At 35.6% G+C, this 18,018-nt stretch overlaps 1 protein-coding gene and 1 long non-coding RNA gene across 4 annotated transcripts in view; one reads left to right on the forward strand and one right to left on the reverse strand.

Annotated features, from left to right (window-relative positions):
• Positions 1-16,713, forward strand: part of GNAS (GNAS complex locus) — a 171,398-nt gene extending 154,685 nt beyond the window's left edge. For all 3 annotated transcript variants that reach the window (XM_064521578.1, XM_064521580.1, XM_064521579.1), the window contains 7 exons: positions 4,538-4,592; positions 7,490-7,563; positions 8,284-8,342; positions 10,294-10,414; positions 10,937-11,067; positions 11,907-11,974; positions 12,880-16,713. In XM_064521578.1, the coding sequence (XP_064377648.1) occupies positions 4,538-4,592; positions 7,490-7,563; positions 8,284-8,342; positions 10,294-10,414; positions 10,937-11,067; positions 11,907-11,974; positions 12,880-13,026 (655 nt within the window). In that variant the 3' untranslated portion in view covers positions 13,027-16,713. The remainder of the gene's footprint in view (positions 1-4,537; positions 4,593-7,489; positions 7,564-8,283; positions 8,343-10,293; positions 10,415-10,936; positions 11,068-11,906; positions 11,975-12,879) is intronic.
• On the reverse strand, positions 351-8,596 carry LOC135330131 (uncharacterized). Its single transcript, XR_010391942.1, has 2 exons — positions 8,414-8,596; positions 351-809 (listed from the first exon to the last, which is right to left on the reverse strand). It is a non-coding gene; the product is annotated as an uncharacterized LOC135330131 (long non-coding RNA).
• Positions 16,714-18,018: the final 1,305 nt, after the last annotated feature.

Consider the following 18,018-nt stretch of genomic DNA (forward strand, 5'->3'; position numbering starts at 1 on the left):
AAGCCTGAATTGTGAGGGCTGCTTTAAAGGTGATCAGGGTGAATACAGCCGCGCTGACTTCTCAGTAATATCTTGATAAAGCACATGACTCAGAGGAAATGAAAATTCCATTTCTACTGACTCAAGGGACATTGGGCAATTAATTTACTCCTTGTGTGCCTTGATTTTCCTACCTTTAAAATAGGGTTAAAGTGAGGTGTGCGTTTCAGGATGTGATGGTAGAGACAGGAAATGCAGCATGAATGAAGGGAGGCAGGAGCTGCGAGCATGATTTACTGTCTGTAAAATACCTCGAGGCTTTCGGAGGGAAGAAACTTCACTGATACAGAGTTCCAGCACTACTGGTGAGGGAAATTTTAATAAATGTTTTATTTAGAATTGGGACTGAAAATTTTAATGGCTTGACATGCAGTGTCGTACTGATACTAAAGATGAGGTCTTAATATGTCATTATGAGAGGCTTTTTGCATACAAATTCAGGTTATGGCTTGACAGAAAAAGAAAATCTGATGGAAATAAAACTCTTCAAGTATAGATGTGTTGTCTGTTTGAAGAAACCTTTCCAGTGTTATCCCAGATTCAAAACAAAAGCTGCTCTTGAGAGAGAGCAAAAATTTTTCCTGCCTGTCAACCATTTCATCAGATCACAATGACTACAGTTAAAAAGCCTGGCAAGTTACCCCATTTCTTTAGCAGGGAAAGTAATAATGGAAGTGGCAGTCTTTTTCTGGTGGTGGCGGTGTCCAGTTCTTCTCAAAATGGTGAAGTTATGTTGTTTCCTGAGCTGGGGGTTTTCATCTGTTATGTACCTTTTCAGTGGGAAAAAAATGAGTGGAGACTGTAGTTCTTAGTCTTGTAGCATCACTGTTGGTTCACTAAACTCCCCCCAAATGTGAATTTATCAATATAAGAATTTAATTCTCTCTGTATGAACTCTTAAACTTCTGAAAGAATTGACAATTTGCATATGTCTTGATCTGAAAATTGGGACATGGTAATAGGCTTGTTAAAAATTTGGGAAGGAAGGGGAATATGTGTACGACTTAATTACTTCGTCCTAGTAGGAGTAAAAGAGAGCTTTTGTGTATGTGTCCATATGAGGTCTGCCTTCTGAGTGCACCCCCTAAAAAATTAAAGATACTTGATACTTCATAAAGATCTGTGTAAAACATTTCACATGTGTTTTTCCTTCCCTGAGTTGAGGAAGGGGCCCTGAAAATAAAGTATGATTTTATTTCAAATCTTATTTTTTTATTCATACCTTGCATTTTAATATCGCAGGGACACATCTGCTGCTGTCCTGGGGATGCTGCTTCTCAAGTTTTGCTGGCTACAAAGGACCTAAAACCTTCTTCTTTTTAACATGCATCCTAGCAGTGCCCTTTTTTATAACACAGGCAAAAATGCCGTATACTTGGTGACAGTATTTTGCAGAGCAATAACTGCTCCTGTTATTTAGTCATGTCCAGAATCTGGCCCTAAGTGAGAATTGGCAGTGATGCTGAATGAATGGTTTGCTTTCTGGAAAATAGCTTTCTCATATAATCTCTGGGAAAATTTTACAGAAGTTGTTAACTGACTTTGTAACTCGGTGCAAGACTTGTTCTCAGTATAAAATTTGTTTTTGTGGTTTGACGGTTTTATTTGAACTATTTCACCAAGGTGACTTTTCTTTCTGCCTGTGAAATTCACTGTTGACATAGGTGGGCATATCTCCAGTAGACTTAGAACAATCCGTAACAGCAGGGAATTCAGCAGGCAAAGTAGTACTTAAATGGCCTAACTTATGTTTTGGGTAGAGCATAACTAAAAATAAAAATTACTGATGATGAGTTTGTATTTATTTTCAATTGGCCTTGATTCTGATTTCATTTGATTATTAGTTTCATTAACTTGATAAATCATATACTTAGAAAGATTTTGGTCTTGACCGATGGTGATTTAGAAGTCTCTGAACATAGTGTATTGATCTTTTCCGAATTCTCATTCCTCCCACTATTGCACCTTATTTTAGATGCATCAGACTAGATGGTGTTTCTACTATTCCTTCTCCTTTCAAACACCACAAGTAATTTTGCAGTTGATCAATTGAAAGATTGAATCCCTTTCTGTATGTTTGTGCAAAAAGTAAAACTGTTTTTAATATGTCTCAAGCCCTTTTTAAAGTGGCTGGAGCAGATTTTATGAAGAGGGTTCCACACAGGAGGAAACTTTCATTCAACATTTTGCTTTGCTCCCTTTTCCCTAAAATGCAACTGGAAGCAGTGTAGGTTTTAACTGTCATGCAGTGACAGACTTTCTTCTTGAACTAGTATTGTTGCAAGTATCAGATGTTACTGAATGTTAGGACTTGTTTTGGGGGGGAGAAGAAATGTTTATTCCATTCGAACTTGTTTTACCTGGCATGAATGTTGCTATTGGAATTCATCTCAAGTACAGTACTGCTTCTCCTATGTGGCTGATGTTTTTCAAGGAAATCATAGGCCTAAAAATAGTCTGCATAAACAACAGTAAGAGGTTTGTACTTTCAGTTCCAGGTTTTAGCAATATCTTGTTGTTATTTTCTAATTGTCAGTTTCCAAAATCCATTAAGCTGATTAGCAGAGTGTTTAAAAACACAACAAAAAAAACAAAAACAAAAATCCACCTCTCATGGAACCTTGCACACAATGTTATGCTTAGATAAATTCAGTACAGAAAGGCTGGGACATTATAGTAATCACCTTTGGATCTTTATGAACATGTTATGTTCTGAACATTTTTCAAGCATCCTCCAACTTGTGAAATGTATGTTATCACCACATGATTCTGAAAGTGTGGTTTTAAGAGAGAATATAACAGCGTGGAAAAATTTGTACTAGTTGCAATTCATGGTTGTCGTACGCATTTAGTATCCTCTGTATACTGAACAAAAAGCTTTACTTTTTTTCCTTCATATTAAAAAAAAATGTATTACTTAACAGCTTGGAAGAGACGATGAAAAAAATCCAATATGCTAATTGCAGTACAAACTTTGGCATCGATTTGTCTTTGTATATCCCTCATTGTATATCTGTCTCCATGTCATCTTTCATGATGGAAATTGCTCCTTAGGCTTTGTTATATGTTTTTAATAGCATGTTTATTAAGATACATTTTAGTGAATTAGAAATTCTGCAAGTCTGAAACTGAAAAAAAATACTTTTCATTTGTCTGTGAAACAAGATGATCATCTATTTCCTAATGAAAATTACTTTACTCTGAAGCCACTGTAAAAATACATGATTATTTTTTCTTCTTCCCCTGCTCTTCATTAGAGGTTTTAGAAAGTCAGTTGGGAAGTAGGAGCTGAAACTGAGGGCCAAGACCCTGTTGATTTCAATGGGATTTGGGTTTTTGAATTGTGAATCTGGGTCTTGGCTACCTTTACCCCCCCACCCTCTAAGTTATTGCCTAAGTCCATAGTTAATGTACTTTCAAAGCAAAACTATCCATGTATAGGGATGGGAAGGGAAAATTCATCTTTTCATTGATTTCTGCTTTATGAAGAAAAGAATTCAGGCAAAGGAATTTAAAAGGAAACTTAAAGTATATTGGCGTTAGGACTATGATTAATCATTAATGTTACCAGTAAAGCTGACTGCAGAAGCATTGCCAGGTTTCCTAATAATACTAAAATGGAAGGTGTCCGAGTACTGCGTAACCCTGCTGGGTGCTTGGTGCGGAACAACACGACTGGGGGGCTCACTGCATAAAATCTGGGTTCTGAAAGTGTTGTTTTGCCACGTCTTTGAATTTCATTGTAACAGCATAAGAGAACAGAGTTAACAAATAGGTTCCTTGGGTGTTTTGTTCTTCAAGTTAAAAATTAAAGATAATCGGAAGGTTACAATTAATTGCTAAGAACTTTTTAAAGACCCCAAGGTACCATCTTCAGCTATGCTAATCAATTTGAGTAAAAAAAATCCTTTTTAACTTATTTGATCCACTACTGCTACTCCTCCAGAAAGTGAACTGAAATGAAAAACTGGTATCAGCAATTGACAGAGAAATCAGTATTCCTTCTCACTTAACTAAACTTGCAGTGAAATTGGTGCATGGAGTTCATCTATTAAAAAAAACTGTAGCAAAGATAAGTGTAAAAAAATGTTCATCTTACTTTCAGTAAAATAACATGTAGGCAATTTGAGTCACTGTTTTACTGTTATCTGTAGCAGATTATGTTCTACAATTTATATGAAAATATTGTCCAAGTTCAACTCCTTGTATGTCTGTTAACGGGGTGGGGGAGATTAGCAGGCTTGATAGATAAAACTGTGAATTTGGCCCTCTGCTGGATGGTGCTGGGAAACACCAGGAATGCGTGTTTTAAATACGAGAGCACGTATGTTAAATAACTTAAGTGTATCTAGCATTTTGTGAAGCTGAACGTATTACAATTTCACAACCGCTGTCTGGGAACTTGTCGGTTACTAAACTAAACTTGTCAGTTAATAAAACTTTAGATCGTTTTTCTAATCTGAAAATGAAAAAGTTGCTTTTTCTTTCCTCTCCCCAGTTTTCTAGACAAGATTGACATAGTCAAACAAAATGAGTATACACCGTCTGACCAGGTAAGTAAAGCTTCATTAAGAAATTACACAACTTACCTGCACCCTCTGTCTTAGTTTTCCAATTGCCATTTGTAGCACTAGTGTGAGTATTATCATGTACTGTATGTATTTAGTATTCCAGTAAAAATTAACTTTTACTTGTATAAGCATGATCTCAATCTAAGCGACAATGTACTGTGAAATTAAAATCTGTCCAAATTGAAGACTTGTCATATTTCTGCAACAGTACAAATCAAATATTAATTTGAATGAGTAATTTCTAAAGTTTTGTCCATCTTGCTGAATAACTGTCATTCATTTCCTTTGATGCAAAGTTGGTTGGTATTTGCTGAGCCCCACTGGCTCCCACTGTAAGCCAGATTTCTACAAAGGTGGGAAGATGCATTATTCACAGTTGAAAATAACTGTGCATCCCTTTTCTTGGGATATATGCTTGCCGATAAATAAAAGGACTAGCAAAATAAATGTAAGTATACTTCACCAGGTACAAGTCTGTCAAGGCATCTTTTTCTGCAGGACAGATTCTTCTCAAGAATGACAAATCTTGTAATTAAAGGCAATTGTCATTAAGACTAACTTTCTTCACAAATGATACTCATTTTCCAGTCAAGATCAGTGTATTCACTGTAAGCCATAACTAAATACTCTGTGTTCAAAACACACAGATCTGGCCCTGTGGGTGGATTGCAGACTCCAGAATTATGGCTCAAGGAGTAGAAATGTCCATCTTTGATCTACAGTGAAAAGGGCAAGCACATTTTGCAAGATTCTGTTTACCTTCAGGGGAGAACAGCTTCTCAAGTTACTAAATAACGTACATGAAAACAGGCTTTTCTGAATGCAGATGATAGTGATCTGAATTTTAATTCTTCCTTAGTGTTATCTAACCCTCATTTGCAGAAAGCAAAGCATTGTGCATATTCTTACCCTTGTGGAACTCTGCAAATTTCATCTGACAGTTAAGTGATTCCACAAGGTTTAACAGAAGAGGGATATTTTAAAGATGACCTTGTCAGAAGATTTTATTTTTTATCGGAATAGTAGTAGGAAATGTAGTCTTCATTTTGTTACAGATAGTCTGAGAGTTTTCTTGAAATCCAAATTGCTAATCCAAAATCACATGTATTCCTAACTTTCTGTCCATAAATAATGCAATCAAGCATGTAGCATACTTCCGTAGAATAAATAACCAAAAAAAATTAACTTCCCAAAAATTTTCACAGACGATATTAACGAGAACAGTTTGTATCCTTTTGGTGAAGTCATTTGAGAATAGGTTAAACAGTTATCCTTTTAATATCTGAATTTCTTATAAATGAATCTTTTTCTTATCACTGAAATCATTCCATTTTCAAGAAGCAAAAAAATATAATTCCTCCCAATTTCAAATACAGTAACCTATATTTAAGCGGCAAATGTGAAACTGTAAAGTCAGTGTCTCAGTTTAATATTGGATACTCAGGCTGTCAAGAGTTTAGCTTGTAATTACTTATGAGCATGTTTAGGACTATTGACTGCGTTCAAGCTCCACACAGGCATATTGCAAAGCTGAGGCCCATGTGTATCATCTCCTGGGATGTTCTATGTTTGTCCTAAAAAATGATGAGTATAATAACTGAATTGATTTCCTTCATTTTTTTGAAGCGGGTGAGCGCTTTTCTTTATCATCGTGCTTGTATTGATTTCTAGAGATGCAGAGCTCAGAGAATCCAGTTTTCCAAATTTATTCTGCTTATTGGGACATTTGAATTTTAAAACTATTTCAAACAAGTGGATTGCATTAGAATAATATTTTATCTGTATTTCAATGTAAGAGGATTAAAATAGCCAGATGACAATAATTTACTCTCAGAAAACTGATGTTAAAATGTAGCCATTTTGTTTAATGATTTAACAGTGTTGTATAACCTTTGGATTTTGTGTGGTTTTGACTTTGACTAACCAGTTTGGTACCTATGTAGTAAGAACAGAGCTTTTATTGTGCATATAAATTTTTTTACAGCCTACTCCACTTACATGGTCTTGTCTCTGTGCTGCAAATATTACAATTTAGCTGCTATTTAGATCCATTGCGAGCAACACCAAACTTTAAGTCCTAAATTATAAAATCTTTAGTTGAATTCAAAGAGGTATATTGTAGTAGGTTATACTTGGAATGGGAAGCATGTACAAATTAGGTTCTTCTATATTAATTACCAGGTAGACATTCTATGTGGCTGTCACTGCTTTACAGCACACAGTAAATAAAAGCCACTACAGTTGGGTTTTGATAGGATTTTGTACCGAATTTGTAACCATTTCAATTGTTTGCAGCTCTGAAGATCTGATGATAATTTTTCTTTCTACAGGAAATTTCAAACGTAGCCTTTGAAAAGCCCATTTCTTACAAGATCTAAATGGTTGAGCTCCCAGTTCTTTCAAGGAAAAAAGGGAAAATTCCACAATCCAGCCTCTTCTTTTAATAGCCAAGCACTGAACAACTAGGGGAGAGATCGGTCTCCTGGGGTTGGGAATTGGCTGGTGGTTGTTTAAAGATCCAGTTGTGCCCCACAGTCCCAGTGAAATCTGTGGCTGCATTGTCTAATCTCCCGTGGTCACCCTGAGCCATTCTGAACTTCTGCGTAAGTGGCCGGTAGATGGTCCCTTCTTTTTCAAGCTTGGCTCTTAACAACCTGCTTATGGAAATAATTGTGCTTTTAAGTGGAGCACACTTATATTTGTGCACACATTTTCAAGATTAGCACCTTAAATATGGCTTCATAATGCTATACTCCCTGTTTTTTTGCAGTACAGCATACTCTGTCAGCACTGGGTAAAAGGTTTTTCTTTCTGTTGCTGGATATATGAAGAATTCCCAAGTACCTGTGTTGAATCAGTGACCTTTCTTTTTTGCTTAGGATCTTCTCAGATGCAGAGTTTTGACATCAGGAATTTTTGAAACCAAGTTTCAGGTGGACAAAGTAAATTTTCAGTAAGTATTCTCCTATTCTTAAACACACACACGTGTGCACACACACACACGCTTATGTATGTATGTATGTAAGTATAATGCAGAAAAATACCTGGACAAAACAAATTCAGCAAGCTGGAGGAAAGACTACCCTGTAATCCTTGAGACTACTTCTGTATTTCTTAAATTGATGTTTAGTAGAACGCAAGTATTTTCTGAGTTTTTGATTTGGTAGGCTTGCTCTAAAAAATGCAAATTGGCCTGTATTTTTATGCTTTTAATTTAAATGGCAAAGAACAAATTAATCTGGTTTTGCTAATGCATTTTCTGAGTATTTGATTCATTGTTAGTTTGTATAGTGAAATATTTGACCAAAACCTTTTTACATATCAGAGAGATATGCAGGAGAATGCATGCTCTCTCTAGTGTCCCAGTTTAGAAAGGTTGCTTGACCTGACTAAATATTGCTGAATTTTAGTCTGACCTTGTTGACTTTAGAGCTGTGGTATCTGTTTCAGTAAATGGCTTGTTGCAGGACCTTTTTTTCAATGTCTTCCTCATTTGTAAAGGCAGAAGTGACTGTATAATGTGCATGCACCAGAATTTCTTACTCTTTTATGTTTTTAGCTTCTAGGACGCAGAAGTCCTAAAATTTCTGATATGTTCTGTTTGCATTTGCAAAAAGAAAAAAAAAAGGGCACAAAATGCACTCTGACTCAGATTTGTGATTTTTGTTCTTAGTATGTTTGATGTTGGAGGGCAACGAGATGAACGCCGAAAATGGATCCAGTGTTTTAATGGTAAGATTAGAATTTGTTTGTTTCTGCAGAGTTCTCTGCAAAATTTTAATGCCCATTCTTAATTCTCTTACCATGTAAGAGCGGGTTCCTTTTCCATGTAGCTTGAGGGATTCTCTGAACAGTCATACCGGCTGGAATCTTTCTTGTCATGTAAACTTCTGTAACTGCACAGAACATCCTTAGGGAGAATGTAAGTGGAAAGGAAATCAAGTTTGATAAATTAACATTGTCCATCTGCTTAAGCTTCCCTCCCTTCATTTAATTAGATTTTTTTTGTTTGTGTGTGTGTGTTTGTGTGGTTTTCGCCAACTATGTGAGTGTTAATTTCCAAGTTACGTTCTTTCTTCCAGGTGAAGATACACATGTATTTGTGCATATATAATATATATAATTACAGTATAACTAGTATAAGTATAAAATCAGAATGTCATATTATTCTGTGTAATTGTAGCCACATTGCTATCTCATGAGTACTTCTTTCCAAATCAGCACCAACCCATTAATCTAGTATGAGATGGTAGGAAACATCTTTATCTGTTTCAGATAAAGCTTGGTCTATAGTATATAATATGCTACAGTATTATATCTACATGTGTATACGGTAACACCCAAATGCTCTTGTCGTAAGAGTTTACACCGAAGTTTATAAATCTGCACCTTTCTAGAGAGTCATCCACAATTATATCATTTCTTGAGAAACAGCATTAAGGGAAGGTCCTTCCTGAAAACACATAAACATACAAATACAGTAAATACCTGCATGTAAGCTAGTTTCCTTAGAATGCTAACGCAGCACCAAACTAAATGTGGGTAAGACGGAAAGGTCGGAATGCATTTTGTAAGATCTGGAATGTTAACACTGATGTTCTAGTCAAAGTTTAGTTTAGATGATTATATTCTTAACTCCCCATGTGATTTAAACTAGGTAGTTCTGTTTGTATCGTCAAATGTTGCATGTACCTTCCCTAGAGCTGTATATTTTACTCTGTAACTCTGCAAGGTGGTGCATGAAATCTTTCTCCACACAAGTTTTCATAAAGCTAGAGCTGATGAACAAATTTTTATCTTTTTTTATTTTGGGGAGGTCTAAAATATTTATGAAATTATGCAAAATTTTGTCTTTTTGTAGACAATTTATAAAGAGAGCCTATAGAAAATATAGAACACAACTTGAATTCTATCTTATTTCACTACAGTTGCTGTCGTAGAGCATCATCTGAACACTTCAGATATGTGGAACCGCTCTGCAATATTTTCTTCTACACTACTAACAACAGATTTATTTCATTTTTCACTCTGTTCCCTCCTCTTCATGTTACCTCATGATGTGACTCATTTCTCCTGCTGTTGATGTCTGAGGCAGATGAGTTTGGAAGTCAGTATGAGAGGTCTGAAGCAGCAGAGCCACACAGAATCACAGCATCCTGGAGCCTGTGATCCTGTGAATATCTCCCTGGAAAGACAGGGGCCTCTGAGAGGTATAGCACACACTAGGAGGAATAGGGCAATTAAACATGAATCCACAGTGATTTACTATTTTTATTATTACTATTAACATGGATCAAAAGTGCCGTTGTCCTGGAGACCCTCACCATAGACCACTGTGTCCTTTCTTGATTCCCCCGGAGTTGCTTTCTAAACTTCTTTATGCTTCCAAATTCTTTCTGATTTTCTTCTGTTTCTTTTCTTCAGTTTCTCTCTCCACCTTCTATTGCTCTCCTTTCCATAGCTACTTTCATTGTATCAGCTCCTGTTTTCTGGCCTGCCTCTTTTCTATCTTTAATGTTTTCTTCACTTTCCTTATTTCTGGTGCTTAGAAAACAGTAAGCAATAGCATTCCAGCCTGTTCTCCCAATGAAGGTGAAAGTTTGGCAGCTTTTTGTTGAACTCTGGGATTCTTGGATATTTCTTCTGAAATTTGGAACTAACTGATGGGTATTTCTTGATTTAGATGTGACTGCTATCATATTTGTGGTGGCCAGCAGTAGCTACAACATGGTCATAAGAGAGGATAATCAGACCAATCGGCTTCAAGAAGCACTAAACCTCTTCAAGAGTATCTGGAACAACAGGTCTGTGAATTGAAGTTTCATTGTTCATATCTAAATTAGTAATCCCATCTTACATTATAGTAAAGCATTGTTACAGAATAGCCTATTTTATTTGTTTCTCAAAGCACGGTCAAAAATAGTGTTTGTTCACAATTGCCTACCTGTTACATTAACATATAATAAACTCATCTGATGGAAGAAAATTCTGGAGAGTTACAAATTAGTAATTGCCGTATCAGGCATGCAGTAATTAAGGCAGTGATATAGTGGTAGATAAAAAAAGTGGGTAAGCTCACCTATTTCCTGTATTTGGATAAACAGTAGAAAGTGAGTAAATTTCATTCTTCAAATTAGAAACACGCAAACAAAATTTAGGGTGTGTACGCTCTGAATTATGCCGCTGGATTCAAGTAGGAAAGGAACTGTTCAAATTTGTTACAGTGTGTCATATGAATATGCTGTTTCCAGTACTGGATTATGTTTCTTTTTACTATTTAATCCTAGCTATGTCTTCTCACAGTATTTGGCTTCAATTTTCTATAGGTGGCTACGGACCATTTCAGTAATTCTTTTCCTCAATAAACAAGATTTGCTAGCAGAGAAAGTTTTGGCAGGGAAATCTAAAATTGAAGACTACTTTCCAGAATTTGCTCGCTACACTACACCAGATGATGGTAAGGTGTTTTCTCGTTTGTTTGTTTGTTTGTTTTAAAGTTTTATCTGCAAATTATCATTTCCCTGTTAATCACATTTGTAATGTTTTGGGTAATTTCAGCTAACATTTGAAAACTCTGAGTAGAAATAATTGTAAGTGCCTTTCAGCAAAACTGTAATGTTAAATATTATGTATTAATAATGAGAAAATTCTATCTTTTGTATATTGAATATATTAATAATTTCATCATGCCAAGATCCTATTACTGTGCTGGTAGACCACATACAGCTCATACCAATAACACTGCAGAGATGCAGCAGTGATCTTTGAGACATGAGATTCAAGATCAGTTGTGTTGGTATATGTCGCAGGTGGTTGCAACAAGTCAACAAAGTGATCCTTTTTTTAAATAGGAAGTCTGTAATGAAGTGTCTACCTCACAGAACTGTGCAATTACATACATACAGTTATAAATGAATGCCTCAGTAGTAAATATAACAAATATATCCATTTATTGTGATAGTTAATCTTTAACCTCACTAGTACTGTTCCCAGGTAATTGCAGTGTGAGACCCAGTAGTCACAAAGATGTCCTCTGGTCTCCCCTGTAGATAGCCATATTTGTAGTCATTTTTCTAATCTGCCAAAAGTCTAGTATTATGGACGCTGTAATATTCTTTTGTTCTCTTGAAATCTTGCTGGTTTAAATAATAGGTTATGGTTTGCTGTATCTCCTAGTCAGTGTTGCAAAGTACATTTCTATCGCATGTGAGCAGAAAACAGAACAAGTTATGATTTTTAGGAACTATCACCATGAAATATCTGTTTTAATAAGATATTCATTTTATTATTAATCAGCAACACCAGAGCCTGGTGAGGATCCCAGAGTTACAAGGGCCAAGTATTTTATTAGAGACGAGTTTCTTGTAAGTATTCCCTTTCCTTCAGTATTTTATATGAGAGTTTTCTCAAACATAACCTTAAGCACCGTCTAATATATCAAAACTGCTGTTACTTCTTAGGTTGCTTACATTTAATGTCTGCACTGCATAAAATATTAAGTTAGGTTTAAAAGCTTTGCAGCTGTTTGTTAGCTACTCTGTATTTGTTTGTTGACAAAGTACATGAGTTATGTAACGAAAGAATTGGTGAGAATTAATAAACCTCAAACAGGGAATAGTGAGTGAAATCCTGCTGTTACTAATGGGGCCAGATTTTATTCCATATGTCAGTTCTAAAGATAATTTAAAGATTAATCAAAAGATGCATCATCTGCAAAATTTTAATGTTCTGTTCATACTGTCTTTCCCATTACTGGTCAGCTGAAGCTATAATAGACATAAGTTGTTTTAAATATTATTACAATTAATTGTAATAGTGTGACAATCAAATTGGGGACTGGTTTAAATTAGAAAAAAATACAATTTCGAGGGAGGCATTGTGGTAAGTATAAAGCAGGCATAAAAAGCTTGTATAATGAAGCAAAGTCCCACTTTCTGTATGGATAAATTGACTACCAGTTGTGTGGCTAAATTCCTCAAACCTGCATATAAATAATAGCACTTCCATGATTCTCTTTCAACTCTGAAATTCCCCAGTACCCAGTGACCTTCTCACCACATAATTCTGTTCCTTTTAAATTTAATGATTTAGGTGAGAGACTGCGAGAAGTCATGGGCATTTTTGGCACTTAGTTACCCCCTTTGAAAGCACAGTTCATACACATACGTATCTTAATCATCATTCATCTGAGGTTTGAGAATGTTGGGTTTTATTTTTTTTCCCCAGTCAGTTTTATTTTAACACAGTATCTCTCTATTACTTTTAACAGAGAATCAGCACAGCAAGTGGAGATGGAAGGCACTATTGCTATCCTCACTTCACATGTGCAGTGGATACAGAGAACATCCGGAGGGTTTTCAATGACTGTCGGGACATTATTCAGCGCATGCACCTTCGCCAATACGAGTTGTTGTGATGGAGAGCACTTTTTTCTGTGTTTTGGACTCCTTATTCCTTATTAAAAAAGAAAAAAAAACACCCTTGCCCACATAGGGTGGAAGAGAACTGTTTGAATCTCCCATTGATTTGCACCCCTCAACTTTTTCTCCTTGCTGGACAATAGCAGCACTTCTAAGCTTGCTTCTGTACCCCTCGGACAGTTTGAGATGGCCCCTAACACTTAAAGGCCGTTTCCATGAGGATTCCCTAACACTGTTATTAACAAAAAAAGAAAAAAAGAAATAAAAACTAATTAATTAAAAGCCCTGAATGTGGAGCACCTGAAAGAATTGGGGATAAAAATTTAAAACATAAACAAAAATTGGGGAGAGAAAACTTTAGGTAATTTAGCACTGTTGTGGGCATAATCATATAACCCGTGATCTCCACTTTGTATCATTCACTGCATCAGACAAAAGAAGGTGCCAAGTCACAGACCAAGTTTGAAGACAGACACTTGAGTTTGGTTCTCTGACTGTAATGTGGCTTTGAACGGAAATACTGACAATTCTACAACAGACCTAGACAGTGCAAAAACCAACTGCTACCTTTCAGAAGGGTATTTTTAAATCCAGTCTTGGTGGTCTTAAGACAACCATGGACATTTATGAATTGAACTGCGTATAGCCTGTGATTGCAGAAAGAGTTAACCACACACTGTTTTCAGTTTGTCCACTGATGATCCCGTCTGCTATAAAAATCATTATCTGGACTGTAGTCCTCACAGTCTTTCCCTTCTTCTTCTTCTTCCCTCCCCTCATTTTTTATTTTACTGCTGGATTATTATTCTTGTACAGACTGTAAAATGTATTATTTTGTACAACTTTATTGAAAAAAATAACTTGTAGAAGATCTTTGTGCCTTGATTATGGCTGTACCTGTACAATGAGCTAAGATGTAAGTATGTTTGATTGCGCTGTACAGCTTTGTCAACCCTATCTGCAGCACTAGCTCAAGGTAGGGAAAATTTATCTGTAGTTTAGTTTTTCTGGTTTATAAAAGAAGGAAAAATACTGTTTAGTAAAAAAAAAAAAAAAGAAAAAAAAGAAAAAAAGAAAAAAAAGTACAAATTGTGCAAACTTAACCACTTTAAAAGTGAGGTCTTCAACAAGTGACCAGATGTTGCAGCATCATGCTTTTTAATTTTTAGCTTTAATTCATTTAAATCTCTATCCAAATGCAAAACATGGCTTGTTTCTACATAAACCAAATTTTGCTACAAATTATAAATGTTAGTCTTTGGTCATTCATAGTCCTTTTTGCTAAAGACAAACAGAACAATAACAGACACATTAGGGCATCATGCAGGTCTGGTGACCATCTCTAGACTGGGCCAAATACCCCACCAACCTCCACTTATACTGCGTGGGCATAATACTACCGGAATGACAAGGTGTGCACTGCCCTTGGATTTGGCCACTGAATTCCAGTTTCAAATGACATTTTTATTTCTCTTTTAATAAAGAGATACTTTAGAACCTTTTTGTTTTATATTAACTATATAAGTAGCTTAAAGTGAAGATGTGTGGATTTTTCTTAAACTTGAATAATTTATGCAAATTATATGCTTAGAACAACGTGGTACAGTAAAAAGAAAAAGAGCAAAAATCACTGTAGCAATAAGAGAGCATGTAATTTTAGTAACTACTACACTGCTTTATATTTTATACCTAGGTGTTTTATGTCTCTGTGAGTGTGTTACTTTTTCATGTGTCTAAACCTACATGTACAATTTGTACAGAGTCAGAAATTACAGCTGTAATAACACATCTAGAACAGTGTTAGCCTATATTACTCAAACACCCCTGTTTCCCCCTCCATTTACACCCCTAAACTGATCTGGATCTTAATGCAGTGACTTTACAAGGAGAAAAAAAGAAAAAAAAAAAAAAAAGAAAATACTTGCCTCTTTGCCTTTCACACTAGCTTCCCTCCACTCAAGATACTGTGTTAAGTTTCTTTCTTGGGAAGAGGTCCAGTTTAATTTAAAGTTAGGGTGTTGGTCAGTGATGTCTGTGCGGCTAGATTTGCTTCAGGTATCAGATGCCTTTTTAATATTAAGAACTGCAGCTGTTCAGAATTGTGAAGTTTTCATTGCTTTTATGGCTAAACTTTTAAATTAAAATTAATCACCTAGTCCATTTTCACATATGTAAAGAGCAAGGATTTGATGAAGTTAATGTCCCATCTCTCTTAATTCAAAATTACTAGTGATTTTTTCAGAAGACATTAAATCGTCTAAGAATTATAGCTGCGGTTGCTACTCAGTTTTAAAAAAACCCCTATCTTTCCTGTTCACAGGTTTGGAAAGTTGCCCTCTGAACCTCATAGAATGGTAGGAGAACGTGACCCAAAAAAGCCCTCAACGATTTAAGAATGTATCCAGTGCCTGTAGGTTAAGGGCTGGTGTTTTCAATAGGTAAAAATGGGACACAAATAGTGGAAATGAAATGCATTGTGAGCCTTAATTTTAGTTACAGGAGCCAAAATCTTTAATTTGGTGCCAACCCTTATCTTTTTAAGCCTAGGGGGGAGTCGGTGTAAACACCAAATTCATAAATGGGGAAAACCTGTAGTGGTGTGAGGAATGTAATCTCTCATCTGAGAGAAACAAAGCACCTCCATTAAAAAAAATGAATAAAATAACAAGTTCAGCTTCTTCCTCTGATAATGAGAAGGATACATAATAACAATGAGCTATATAAGTAACATTTTAAAAAACCTTTCTATAAAGCTTTATATGAACAGAAATGTTTGGGGGATGCCTTTTTCTTTTTTAAAGTGAGGAAAAAGGCAATGTATTGCATATGGTTGAGTTGCACAAGTATGGAGTGTGTGTGTGTCTTAATGTCTCAGTATTGCCTTTGTTAGTCTCTTTATTAGTCCATGCAGTTTGGTGGCCTGGTAAATGCAAGTCTTATTTTTAACAGCTTTCTTTTTTTTAATACAAAAACATAAAGCTTTAATGCTTGCTATTTAATAAGTAACTGTGTTTTCTTCTGTCTCTAATTTAGTGGCCATAATTTGCAGTTAATTGAACCATTCCAACCTAATGCTTACCCATATTTTCCTAGTTTTGTTTTATTTATTTATTTGAACTTCTTGTTTTCATGATTGAGGACTTTCGCTTCTGTCTCATTCATCTGTTTGGAAACTTCTGACCTTACAGCCAAAACTTTACTCATTCTATTCAGTATTCATCATGATGCTGAAGTGTAAGATACTTGCAAATGTAAACACTACCACTTTTATTAATAAAAACAAATACAGTGTTTTAGGGCACATTTGCATCACTATAGTTGAGGTTGTGTCAGTATTTCCATTATAAACCCATAGAGGGCCTATATCTTGGCACTAAATTACCCTAAGCTAAATCTTTGCCATACAAGGCTTCTGCTCAAGCATGATTTGGTGGGTTGGTTTTTAAACACTTTCCAACACAAACTCTTGTTTCTGGTTTAAGTTATACAACTGTTTTGTTGGATGGGGGTTGGTTTAAAAAAATACTGGTTCAAGATTGTTTTTGGCACTTCTGTAACTCAGAAATGGTTTTGATTTAAAAACATAACCTTTGGCAAGCCAGTAACCTACAATATGGTCTGATCACTTTGGGTATTTTGTAAAAATAATAATAAATTGTAGAGATGTTGTGGTTTCAAAATCAGCTACTGTGCATTTGCAGTAACTTATTTCAACCCAGGGACTTTTAGTAATTTGTACATCAGTGCGCATATGCATTACACTGGCTGCTGAGCCAGATTAGTGATATCTCCTGAAGTGTTCTTTTTTTTAATAGCGTGGGGAGGTATATTAATTACAGACTAAAAAAGGTTCAGCTGTTCTGAAAGCATAAAAACTGCTCTTTTAAGAGAGAGGCTGAATCTTGGAAGTCTATATAAGTTGTTAGGAGTAGACTTTGATGTAAAGCATATGAAGGCATGCTGGATCAATTGTCGTAAGTAGGAGCCCATGGGCTTATCTTCATTTATCTAAAATCCCTTCTGAATCATTGGCATTGAGGATAGGATTTAACTCAGAGTATGCGATGGGGAATTAATCTGAGGAACTGGAGCTAATTCTGCTCCAGTATGTTGCACGTAATTGATACCTGCAGCATAACTTTCTTTTACTAGTAAATCTATGCACAGAAATACTAGTGTTCATCACTTTAGAATCTGAGCACCTTATAATGAGTAATGGCGCAATATTCTTGTAAGTGATGTAGGAGGTTTTCTATTATATCCTATTTTCAAATGCAGAAAATGATGTACCAAGAAAAACAAAAGATGTAAATATGATTACACAGAAAGTTAACCACAGATATGGAGACAGAACCCATGTCATCTGAGTACCAGTCCAGTGCCTTAGTGATAATACTGTTGGTGATTGGTGCTATACATAAAAGCCTAAGACTGAAAAAATAATTATAAGATATAAAATGATGTAACTTATTCTGGAGGAGAATAAGTTCTCTTCTTTCCCCAACCCTTATCTAATATAATATGTGTGTTTCTAAAAATCCTGGCATTCCTAACACCTCTTCCATTGAAGTAGGATCAGGGCCATAGAATGTTAGCAGCGGAAATCTAGAACAGGAGCAGATCCTCACCCCTAAAATACATGTTGAGTTTGTATCACAGTAAAAATATTTACCAGCAAATCTCTGTTGCCACTCCTAAAACAAAACTGTTCCCCTCTTCCTCAGCTTGATATTTCTGAAAGTTCATCCACTAGGGAAAAGTCTTTCTCTACTATAACAAACTTTGAAGTGTCTTTGTAAATAAAATAAGCTACACTGGTGACTGACAAGATAGATATTACAGTTTAACAGACTGAATCTATTTTAGTCCTGGTGATGACCAGTTAGCTCAAATATTGCGAGTGGGTTACTAGGTAGGCAAACTGCTTTAGAGTACCTTACTGCATTGCACAGATTACTAAAATTTCAGCCATTGAGTAGTGGCTTGAT

This window comes from Dromaius novaehollandiae, chromosome 16 (assembly GCF_036370855.1).
Source record: "Dromaius novaehollandiae isolate bDroNov1 chromosome 16, bDroNov1.hap1, whole genome shotgun sequence".
NCBI classification, from domain to species: Eukaryota; Metazoa; Chordata; class Aves; order Casuariiformes; family Dromaiidae; genus Dromaius; species Dromaius novaehollandiae.